Source organism: Oncorhynchus mykiss, chromosome 16, assembly GCF_057628025.1.
Source record: "Oncorhynchus mykiss isolate SJ-2025 chromosome 16, ASM5762802v1, whole genome shotgun sequence".
Taxonomy (NCBI): Eukaryota; Metazoa; Chordata; class Actinopteri; order Salmoniformes; family Salmonidae; genus Oncorhynchus; species Oncorhynchus mykiss.
Window position 1 is genome coordinate 46,525,754 of NC_143037.1, and position 12,477 is coordinate 46,538,230.

General features: G+C 40.2%; 1 protein-coding gene across 2 annotated transcripts; it reads right to left on the bottom strand.

Moving 5' to 3' along the window:
* Window positions 1-4,078: 4,078 nt before the first annotated feature.
* Window positions 4,079-11,037, bottom strand: LOC110492076 (mitochondrial ubiquitin ligase activator of NFKB 1). Of its 2 annotated transcripts, none has more exons than XM_090202914.1 (5): window positions 10,950-11,037; window positions 10,151-10,281; window positions 9,625-9,833; window positions 9,106-9,317; window positions 4,079-5,100 (listed from the first exon to the last, which is right to left on the bottom strand). In XM_090202914.1, the coding sequence occupies exons 2-5, from the start codon at window positions 10,268-10,270 to the stop codon at window positions 4,583-4,585; spliced, it is 1,059 nt and encodes a 352-aa protein (XP_090059040.1). In that variant the 5' UTR covers window positions 10,271-10,281; window positions 10,950-11,037; the 3' UTR covers window positions 4,079-4,582. The 2 variants fall into 2 exon arrangements, with proteins under 2 accessions (XP_090059040.1, XP_090059039.1); XM_090202913.1 differs by having other exon boundaries at window positions 10,935-11,026.
* Between the last annotated feature and the right edge of the window lie 1,440 nt (window positions 11,038-12,477).

Genomic DNA, 12,477 nt, shown 5'->3' on the forward strand with positions numbered 1-12,477 from the left:
GACAGGCAGGGATTGTGTTTGTAGCAAACCATGAAAGAGGAAGGTTTTCAATTTAAACTCATATTGGAAAATGCTTCAGAAGAGCTATAAGCAACACAATACAGTGCATTCGGAAAGTATTCAGACCCCTTGACCTTTTCCACATTTTGTTACATTAAAGCCTTGATTATATTGTTTTTCTCAATATACATACAATACCCCATAATGACAAAGCAAAAACAGGTTTAGACATTTTTGCAAATATCATATCACATTTACATAAGTTTTCACACCATTTAATCAGTACTTTGTTGAAGCACCTTTGGCAGTGATTACTGCCTCAAGTCTTCTTGGTTATGACGCTAAGCTTGGAATTCAGGCCAAAGAGTTCAATCTTGGTGTCATCAGACAAGAGAATCTTGTTTATCATGGTCTGAGAGTTCTTTAGGTGCCTTTGGCAAACTCCAAGAGGGCTGTCATGTGCCTTTTACTGAGGATTGGCTTCCGTCTGACCACTCTACCATAAAGGTCTGATTGGTGGAGTGATGCAGAGATGGTTGTCCTTCTGGAAGATTCTCCCATCTCCACAGAGGAACTCTAGAGCTCTGTCAGAGTGACCTTGGGTTCTTGGTCACATCCCTGACCAAGGCCCTTCTCCCCCAATTGCTCTGTATGACTGGGAAGCCAGCTCTAGGAAGAGTCTTGATGATTCCAAACTTCTTTCATTTAAAAATGATGGAGGCCACTGTGTTCTTCAGGACCTTCAATAGTGAAGAACATTTTTGGTACCCTTCCCAAGATCTGTGCCTCAACACAGTCTCGGAGCTCTACGGACAATTCCTTCGACCTTATGGCTTGGTTTTTGCAAGTTGTAGAAACAACTCAAGGATGATCAATAGAATATTTATGTAAATAAGGTAGTTCTGTTATTTTATTCGCTTTGTCATTATGGGGTATTGTGTGTAGATTGATGAGGGAAATGTTTTATTGAATCCATTTTAGAATAAGGCACTGTATATACAAAAGTATGTGGACACCCCTTCAAATTAGTGTTTCCGGCTATTTCAGTCACACACAGATTGGGGAAGGCCTTTTCCTGTTTCAGCATGACAATGCCCCCTTGCACAAAGCATGGTCCATATAGAAATGGTTTGTCGAGATCAGTGTGGAAGAACTTGACTGGCCTGCACAGAGCCCTGACCTCAACCCCATTGAACACCTTTGGGATGAATTGGAACACCGACTGTGAGCCAGGCCTAATCGTCCAACATAAGTGCCTGACCTAACTAATGCTTGTGGCTGAAGCAAGTCCCTGCAGCAATGTTCCAACATCTAGTGGAAAGCCTTCCAATTAAAGTGGGGGCTGTTATAGCAGCAAAGGGGGGGCACTAACTCCATATTAATGCGCATGATTTTGGAAGGAGATGTTCGACGAGGAGCTGTCCACATACATTTGGTGATGTAGTGTATCACTGAGAATAAATTAATGTGCTGGCATCATCTGAGATGTTTGGAACAGTTGTGACCTGTTGTGACCCTAGGACAGCACAATACTATCAAATGTGTTGACTGTTACAATCACAAAAACATGATTTTTAATTTTTTTATTTCACCTTTATTTAACCAGGTAGGTTAAATACCTTTTTTATTTCACCTTTATTTAACCAGTTGAGAACAAGTTCTCATTTACAACTGCGACCTGGCCAAGATAAAGCAAAGCAGTGTGACAAAAACAACAACACAGAGTTACACATGGGATAAACAATCGTACAGTCAATAACACAATAGAAAATCTGTGTACAGCATGTGCAAATCAAGTAAGGAGGTAAGGCAATAAATAGGCCATAGTGGCGAAGGAATAACAATTTAGCAATTAACACTGGAGTGATAGATGCACAGATGAGGATGTGCAAGTATAAATACTGGTGTGCAAAAGAGCAGACATTTTTAAAAACAAATATGGGGATGAGGTAGGTAGTTGGTTGGATGGGCTATTTACAGATGGGCTGTGTACAGTTGCAGCGAATTGTAAGCTCCTCTGACAGCCAATGTTTGAAGTTAGTGAGGGAGATATGTCTCCAACTTAAGTGATTTTTGCAATTCGTTCCAGTCATTGGCAGCAGAGAACTGGAAAGAAAGGTGTTGGCTTTGGGGATTACCATAGAAATATACCGGCTGGAGTGCGTGCTACGGGTGGGTGTTGCTATGGTGACCAGTGAGCTGAGATAAGGCAGAGCTTCACCTAGCAAAGACTTATAGATGACATGGAGCCAGTGGGTTTGGCAACGACTATGTAGCGAGGACCAGCCAACGAGAGCATACATGTTGCAATGGTGGTTAGTATATGGGGCTTTGGTGACTAAATGGATGGCACTGTGATAGACTGCATCCAATTTGCTAAGTAGGATGTTGGAGGCTATTTTGTAAATGACATCGCCAAAGTCATTCTAGTTGTTTGTTGTTTCATAGGTAGCAGCTGCCTGATACAAAAATACATTTTCACATTAGAATGAGCCGGCAGTTCAGAGCAATGGCATAAGTACAACTAGGAACAGCAACAAGTGCATGATTAATACAAATGGTATTCCTTCAATTGTAATTCTGTAAAAAACAAGTGGTTCAGTATTTCATCACTGCAAAAAGGTAGGGTGACCACGTCTCGGATTGTGCGGGACAGTGTTGCATTTTGTCCCTTCGCCCCGCAACCAAACAATCATATCCCGCATTTTATCAACAAATTCAAACACCACCAATTTAGAAAGGTTGATTTGTCCCGTATTTCAGTCAGACATTCCAACCTGTCTTGCAGTCATGTTGTGCTTATGAAAAAAAAATTATATATAAGGATGTGGTAGCCTAAGCTTACTGGTGATGCTAAACACTTCTCCAATCATTGTTGAGATCTGATGTCACAGGCCTATCATCAACCAATCAAATTGCTCAAGTACTTTTTGTGGGGTCTACATCTCAAGCTAAACTTGGAGGAAAAGTTGCTGAGGATTACAATACCATAACACTCCAAATGGTTTATTTGTTGAGCAAGGAGGGTAGGGTAGGCCTATATTTGATCTTCCAACCATCTTTTGGGTTATTTTAGACACCAGCAGTTGTTCTTTTTGTTGGGTCTTTCAGCTCATCATCTATTCTGTCATCTTCAATGACAACTGCGGATAAGAGAACGCAATTGTGAGAATTCAGTCAGATTCTGATTCAGGATGCAGGCAAGCATCAACTACGAGATGGTGGATTTCTACTCAGCCTTTATCTATTCATGGGAAAGTTAATTTTACATGCTGTGTCCAGTAATGCCACTGGTAAATATGAACACATTTTCCAATAAGAGGCCGACTGTATTTTTGGACACACACACTAGGCCTTTGTCCTATTTCCAAAAGTGTTTATTGCCTTTACTGTAATGATTTAGAGATGTCCTATGGCTGACAATAGTCTCTCACCTCTTTCACTTCTCCCAATCTGTCAGAGTTGAGGTGTTTTTTTTAGTCTGTGAAGTAGGCTACAATAGAAGTTGTTGGCATCCTGCAAGGAGACCGGTGATGGAGACCTGTCGCCATCAGCACCATAATGAGTTTTTCTCATTGTAAGGCAATACTTTCCGACATGTCTTCACAATAAAAGCTTAGTCAATAATCGATACTGAAAGACGTCAGTGAAAAAGATGACTTGATAATCAACTGAACATTATACTGTAGCCTATGATATCGCTTGCATAAAACACATTTTATCCAAAATGTTCCGTCCTCTTTACAAATAAATGAGTATTTTATCGATGGAATAGTCATTTACAGAATAAAAGACTGATGGAGAGAAATGCAAATAGTGTAGGAGAGCGATGCAAAACAATCCCTAGCAGAATTGGCAGAAGATCCGTCACCGACTGAGGTAGCTTTTTCCTGGTGCATTCACTTGCCTCGTCACGACACGCTCGTGATATTGTATTTATTCTTTACTTTCTCGGTTCAATGGACATCCCGTAACAGTCAACACTTCATGAATAAGTTATTAACACCATTGTGAATTGCTCCTTCTTTTATGATAACTTACTGATTGTCACTTAAAAAACTTGATACTTTATCGAATGTTTTTAATTTGCAAATACCTTTATTTTGTACATGATTTCTGTGCCTTTTCTGCTTAGAGCAAATGCAATGGTTTATCTAAATCATAAAATACGATGTACTCTTTCTTCCCTGTTGAAAAGGTATGCAAGGCAGACATCACCCTCTCCTGGCAGCCATAAACATTTACATAAATGTGTGTGGATAGTATAGGGCCAACAGATTTGTAAAATAGGTTGAGGATATATTTATTTTGTTTGTCTTTATTTACTCAAAATCGCTTTGATGTGTGCTTTGGAGAAACATTGAGGTGAAAACATTCAAGTTCTGAGTTGATTCTACAACTAAGAAGGATCCTGGATATGACATGTTTTCATTTCAACTGACATAACTCAAATCAAGCTACAAGTCAGCTTGATCTTTCAATTAAAAGCAAAGCAAAGAAAACAGAAAAATAAGCCGACAATCCTTTTTTCAGTGACATTAGATCAGTCCATTTACAATGGCCATCCAAATGGCATTGTCCATTAGCTGTTATAAAGAGGCACTACCCTCTCTATCGTCGCCCTGCAGATAGGGCACTTCTTTGGCTTTGGCAGTGCCTGGTAGCACCGGTCACAAGCACAGACATGCCCACACTCCAGGAACACACAGGAACGCTCCTGGCTCAAACACACTGTACAGGCACTAGGGGAAACACTGGCCTCCTCCACATTCAGCTCCCTTAACCGCTTCCTCTGCTGCTCCTTGAATTCCTCCAGAACATTCTTCTTCTTCCTCCTCTGTGTATGGTAAGCCCACTGCTTCCACAGGATGAAGAAGAGCGTTGTGGAAGCAACTACACCAAACATCATAGTCAGGATCCTCCAGAACCTGACTGTGCTCTGCTGCTTCTCCACCAGGGAGTCATAGTCCAGTCGGCTGAGGAAGTACCTCAGGCCCTGCTTGGGAGGCTGGAGCTTCACCAGGTTGTTGTCCAGCACCAGCTCCCCGACCCCGGTTACACTCTCCCCCAGACGTAACATTTCCTCCATCTCGTGGATACCTAAGATAATAATAACATACCATTTATGATAGAATTTTATTGATTGATTTATTGGATAAAAGTATATCAATCACAAAGTACATTACATTATTCAAATGACTGATTCCTCACGAAACCAGGACAAAAAAAGACCATGATTTTGGAGATTTTCACAAAATAATCCATAGAATAGTCCTTTGGAGGAAGAATTGTTGACACATGACGTTTGTATCTAAAAGCATAAAGTTGGCACATTTGACATTTTGGCCTTACCCAGGGATTTCTGCTATGTTAAAAGTTATGGTCCAGAGAAATTGGCATAGTAGGCAATGTAACCAATCACAGGCCTCATTTTACTTACTTGTAACATTGCACATCCTGCAAACCACCAGCAGAGAGCAACCATTTTGAATACAGTTTCCCATTCGGTCATTTTATCTAATTGGATCACAACCAGTGGTGTAGTGGTGCCTGGAGAAATGGGAATACTCCAATTTGGCACAAAAAAAAATCCCAAACGGCCCAACCGGCGAAGGAAAGGCGCCCTGTTCAAAACTTATGACAAACAGTGACAGACTCTGAATGATCTAAAATAATAAATCCCTTATTCATACCCCTTGACTTATTCCACATTTTGTTGTGTTACAGGCAGAATTCAAAATGGATTAAAAAAATGTTTTCCCTCACCCATCTACACACAATACCCCATAATGACAGTGAAAACATGTTTTTTGAAATTGTTGGGTTATTTATTGAAAATTAAATACAGAAATATCTAATTTACATAAGTATTCACACCCCTGAGTCAATACTTTCTGGGTAAGTGTATGCGCTTTCCACACCTGGATTGTGCAATATTTGCCCATTAATCTTTTTTAAACTTCTTCATGCTCAAATTGGTTATTGATCATTGCTAGACTGTAACTTGGCCACTCAGGAACATTCACTGTCTTCTTGGTAAACAACTCCAGTGTAGATTTGGCCTTGTGTTTTAAGTTATTTTCCTGCTGAAAGGTAAATTCATCTCCCAGTGTCTAGTGGAAAGCAGACAGGCGGGTAAAGATGTCTATTTCACCAGCCACGTTGGCGGGTTGTCAGGGCTCTACAGTGCAGGCATTTCACTTGTGAATAAAAATAGTAAAGTATGATCACATTTATAGTAAAATAAATGCAACAGTAGCTGTTTTCATAGTACTTTCACCGTTTTGCTTCATAGCTGGTAAATTAATCGCACAAAGTCAAAGAACTACGAATCCTATATACTGTAGCCTATTCCACCTCGCACTGCAAACACTGCCTGGCTGGGGGCTGTACGCACCTGAAGAGCTGATTGAAAGACACCTTTTTAGAAGTGCTGTGCACACAGACATAAAATATGCTCTAATTCACTTGAAATAAAAAGTCTACTAAAGTGAGACTATCCTTGCGTTTCTTGGCTATTTACATTGTTTTGTTCACAAGCGAGGTTGTTTTATACGTTTGCGTTTCAACTGCTAGGGAAGAGAAAACCACTTCTACTAGTCAGACTCAATATCACAGGCACAAACATGACTCGACTCTCGCTACCAAGGTAACCTTCCGCCCTTAAAGGGGGCAGGTGAACATTTTTGTCTCGTGTGATATTTTGGTTAAAATACTGTTTGTATTATTCAATATACCACATTAGTTACTTACTAGTAATACATGTATTGTTTTAAAAACATTACAAAGCATGCTCATCTGGTTTTTTGTGTGTTTTGTTGGTGTAATTTTAGTGGTTTCAAAAATATTTTGATTGGTAAAAAATCTGAGTGGCTGGTAGATTTTTAAATCTACCTGCCACAGCGGTTCGTAGACCAAAAAGTACATTTTATGCCCTGGTACTCAGAAATGTGTTGAACTGGATTTGCCCCAAACATAACATTGTATTCAGGACAGAAAGTTAATTGTTTCGCCACATTTTTTGCAGTATTACTTTAGTGCCTTGTTGCAAACAGGATACATGTTTTGGAATATTTAAATTCTGTACAGGCTTCCTTCTTTTCACTCTGTCAATTAGGTTAGTATTATGGAGTAAGTACAATGTTGTTGATCCATCCTCAGTTCTCATATTACAACCATTAAACGCTATAACTGTTTTAAAGTCACCATTGGCCTCATGGTGAATTCCCTGAGTAGTTTCCTTCCTCTCTGGCAACTGAGTTAGGAAGGACGCCTGTAACTTTTTAGTGACTGGGTGTATTGATACACCATGCAAAGTGTATAACTTCACCATGCTCAAAGGGCTATTCGATGTCTGCATTTTATATTGTTACCCATCTACCAGTAGGTGCCCTTTGCGAAGCATTGGAAAACCTCCCTGGTCTCCGACTACCGAACCGTAGCACTCACGTCTATAGCCATGAAGTGCTTTGAAAGGCTGGTCATGGCTCACATAAACACCATTATCCCAGAAACTCTAGACCCACTTCAATTTGCATACCACCCCATCAGATACACAGATGATGCAATCTCAATTGCACTCCACACTGCCCTTTCCCACCTGGACAAATGGAACAGCTATGTGAGAATTCTATTCATTGACTACAGCTCAGCGTTCAACATCATAGTACCCTCAAAGATCATCACTAAGCTAAGGACCCTGGGACTAAACACCTCCCTCTGCAACTGGATCCTGAACCTCCTGACAGGCCGCCCCGTCGATCAAGTCCCTGAGCTGACAAGTAAAAAATCTGTCATTCTGCCCCTGAACAAGGCAGTTAACCCACTGTTCCTAGGCCATCATTGTAAATAAGAATTTGTTCTTGCCTAGTTAAAAAAAAAGAAAAAAATGCAGATGACAACAGTGGTAGGCCTGATCAACGACAACGATGAGATAGCCTATAGGGAGGTCAGAGACCTGACCGTGTGGTGCCAAGACAAAAACATCTCCCACAATGTGATCAAGACAAAGGAGATGATAGTGGACTACAGGAAAAAAGAGGACCGAGCACGCCCCCATTCTCATTGACGGGGCTGTAGTGTAGCAGGTTGAGAGCTTCAAGTTCCTTGGTGTCCACATCACCAACAAACTAACATGGTCCAAGCACACCAAGACAGTTGTGAAGAGGGCATGACAAAACCTATTCCCCCTCAGGAGATTTGGCATGGGTTTTCAGATACTCAAACGGTTCTACAGCTGCACCATCAAGAGCATGGTTGCATCACTGCCTAGTATGGCAACTGCTCGGCCTCCGACCACAAAGCACTACAGAGGGTAGTGCGTACGGCCCAGTACATCACTGGGGCCAAGTTTCCTGCCATCTAGAACCTCTATATCAGGCGGTGTCAGGGGAAGACCCTAAAAATTGTCAAAGACTCCTGCCAACCTAGTAATAGACTGTTCTCTTTGCTACCGAACGACAAGCGGTACCAGAGCGCCAAGTCTAGGTCAAAGAGGCTCTTAAACAGCCTCTACCCCCAAGCCATAAGACTCCTGAACATCTAATCAAATGGTTATCCAGCCTATTTGAATATCGAAACTAATATTGAAAAAGTGTGTTCACCCTCCACTACACCACTGATCATAACTCTAAAAGCTGCAGCGATTCCAATCTGGAACTTAGATATGCCTGTAGGGTGTGTAATGTTCATCAATATATTGAAACTTTTGCCTAATCAAAAATGGTACATTTTCAATTAAATGAAATCGAGATACTGCTTGCTCTGTAGTAAAGCTTCATGACCCATTTTTTGCTTTGTAGCACCTACAGATTAAACATTATGGAGTCCTGAAGGAGGCCTGGGTCTAAAATGGCATACATATATTAACTTTGCTTTGATTAATTATTTCAAAATTATGCTTTTAGATACAAATGTCAAATATATATCAAACACCCTTCTTCCCAAGGACCATTCCATGGATTACATTTATTGAAATAGTTAAGTAAGTAATCACTCAGTAGTGAGTGGAATTTTCCCTGTATGGGTGGCCCCAGCGGGAATTGAACCCACAACCCTGGTGTTGCAAAGACCATGCTCTACCAACTGAGCCACACAGGACCACACCTTTAGGGCGCTCCCCGCTGATGAAGTGGCCGATGACGTTGGTCAGGGACTGGGCAGTGGGGTGAAAGTTCTCATAGGTGGTCTCCAGGTCCAGCTCCGAGGAGTCCAGGGGACGGATGACCCGAATGGTGGCTGCCACAGCCTCGTCGTGGGACACCAGGTCAAAGGGCACCGTGTTGGTACGCTGGTGGATGACCTTTTCACTCTCGTTCCTGACAGGTATAAAATATTAGATACCTACAGAGATGTGTATCCACAAAAAGATGCAGTATAGAGTATGTTTTTCATCATCAAGTTTGTTTGTTTTTATTTTTTTTAAATACTTTTAAAAAAGGTACCATATTTATTGATTCATTCTAGGAGGTATCATAAGCAGAACAAAAGTTAGCCATTACTAGGCCATTGTCAGTGTGTGAAAGTGTCTCCACACACAAAAAAATAAATCCACACAAATTGAGCCTCCTAACAGTAAGAGAGGGTGCAAAATATTATAACACTTTAGTGTACTTTAGCACTTACCAGAGATGAGTGGTGCGATTCCACACCATCTTCTTCTCCTTTAGAGTTAACCTCTCGATGACCCCTTTGCAGTTGTCCACAAACTGGCTGTTCAAGGTTTCTTTCACAGATCTCACAACACCTTCAATAACAGCGTACGGGACACATTTTCCTGGTGCTTCTGTCAGGATGTTCTTCATATCCTGATCAATAGACACTTTCTTGGCTCCCTGTAAAACATAAATGATATTGAATAACAATCAAAAACCTCAAATGTTCATTGTCAATGCAGTTATAGTCACTGTGATTAAGTTAAATCGTTTCCTGGTCAACTGCAATGTTATAAAAACACTGTCTGAACTATTGATAACGTTACATTGGATTTCTGGGCCCAGTGGTGTGCTCTGATAAGTTGCAAACAAAATATTTTAAACCACCTTCAATGTGTCGCTTGCCAATGTTTAGCCTAACTACTAAACATGCTACTAACAGATTTAAAGAGATAAGGGTAGATAAGATAGATGAGGCAAGGCTGCAATGTAATTACCTTTAATCTTGCTACTGTTGTTGTCCTCCTCCAGTACACAGAGTAGAAGACTGCAGTAAGTGCTGAGCTGGTGGCTAATAGCAGAAATTGGGCTGTGGAGGGTTTCCCACTAGTATCCATCCTGTGATCTTCTGTTTGATTTTAAACAACAAAGAGTATGTCAAAGAACACAAGAGCAAGGTGTATGGATCCACATCTGGGCCATAAATCAGATGACAACTGTTGCCCTGCCATTGACAGTCTATAAGGCTATGGTCATGTGATTCAATGTGTTAGTTGGACCTTATGGAATGTATGAATGCCATGGAATTACAGTATTATTTTTGTCAGCCTAAAAACCCATTCTTACAGAGATTTGACTGCCACCTAGCTATTATTAGCTAACCCTGGAGTTCTCTCTTTTGGGCTAGTCAAAATCAACTTGGGTTGATGAGTGACTTTCTGGAGGCGAGTGACCATTTCAAATACTAATGATAACGTTGTCGCCAAAATTCAACATTTGGTATCATGCAATTATACAAAATCGATTGACTAAACAGGTTTGTTGACATTACTCTAGCTACCTAATTAGTTAGCTACTGTAGTTAATGTTACCTAACATAACTAGTTAGGTCCCGGCTCTGTAATTTAGCCCTGCACTGACGTAGTTAAGCTAGCTAGTTGTAAACACATATTTCTCATCAAGCTAATTTTAATAGACTGGCTACTTTTATATTTAAAAACTATTGATTTAATTCCAAGATTAGCTAAATAAAGCCACATCGAATTGCTAGTTTGGGCTCACCCTCCACTTCCTTACATAGTAATATTTTTATTTTATTTTTTATTTTGTGTTCTACTTCTTCTTCGATGAGGTTTAACGGCGGTTGGCATCCAATAAATGTTGCATTACTGCCACCTACTATACTGGAGTATAACTCCCTTATACAATGCTTTTATATATATATTTGTTGTGTGTGTGTGTGTGTTTATATATATATATATATATATATATATATACATACACAACAAATACCTTACCATCTAACACTACACTCACAATAAAAATTCGAAATAATAATAAATACCATACTCCACTATTTAAATCTATTTAGTCCTACTTCAGGCCAACAACCTGAAAGGATGGGACCACCACTTAACACATCCTGTGCCTCTTCTGATGTCAAGTCTTGCACACCCAAATGCCTCTCTGCAGCTGCCACCACAACCTCTATTTTCTGCGACTTACATTCCATCTCTGCATTACAGTTAATAACCATTGCTATAAATGCCAAAAATCCAATCTTACTGAAACATATATCACTTGTTGGTTTATCCCTCTGTACTGGTACAGATCTCCTACTCACACCACTCATCTCAGGATCCCTCCCCCTTGACCCATCTTCCTCTACTTTCTTCACTGCCTCTGCACTACTCTAACCCTGGAAACATCAACCTGCCTTTTTCGCACGGGACATGCTGATCCTTGATATCTGATCCTTGGGGGGTTCCATCCTTTTTCAATTCAAAATAAAGGCAGTTCAATGTGGCCATTTGACCAGCAGGGAGCAGTGTTCAATCATTTATCAATTGAAAAGCACAGCACAGATTCGTTTTTATCTATGTTTATGGGGCCTGTGATAAAACATTAGATTATATCACGTTTAGAGCGGTTATCAATGTTAGAATGGTCAATAAGAACCATTGATTTCATGACAAATAATATTGTGTAGCCCAAATGAAACATATCTTCACAAAAATGTGATTCACAAAAAGGTTTTTTTACATTAAAAAAATAAAATCTTCACATTTTCAAACAGTACATTTATATTTTCTAACGGGGCTATACATTTGGGTGAGTTTTTTTCCTCGTCTGCCAAAAATAAAATGAAACCATCTAACGTTAGTGTTTTGCGAAATAACGACACAATGTCAAATACAGGTAGCCTAGTCAAATAATACTCATCCAATCACATTAACCGCTACTTACTCTCTCGCGGGAAACTTTCACTCATGCGCAGACATTTACAAACGAAACATGACCATTTGAAAAATAAGCCACATGAGTTTTTTGAGCGAATAAAGAATAAAGACGAGTTTCGAGTAGTAACAAATGTATAAAAGCAACAGATACCACTAATAAGTGGCTAGAAGCGTCATATATGGTGAGCTACCGAGTAGCTAGGCCAGGCCAGGCAAGGCCCATACTATTGTGGAGGACTTAATTCCCCCCCCAAAAAAATACTATACAGACAATTCCTTCATCAAACAACACTGTTTCACGACGCATCAGTGACATGGTAGGAGATGTTTTGAAACAATTAAATTATATGCCTTACAGCTGGATG

Excerpts from the sequence above, each read along its gene's own strand:
- LOC110492076 (XM_090202914.1), bottom strand. The coding sequence starts at position 10,270 with ATGGATACTAGTGGGAAACCCTCCACAGCCCAATTTCTGCTATTAGCC. Across the intron at positions 9,318-9,624 it reads AATCGCACCACTCATCTCTG|GAACGAGAGTGAAAAGGTCA; the intron begins GTAAGTGCTAAA and ends TATACCTGTCAG. Across the intron at positions 5,101-9,105 it reads CAGCGGGGAGCGCCCTAAAG|GTATCCACGAGATGGAGGAA; the intron begins GTGTGGTCCTGT and ends TTATTATCTTAG.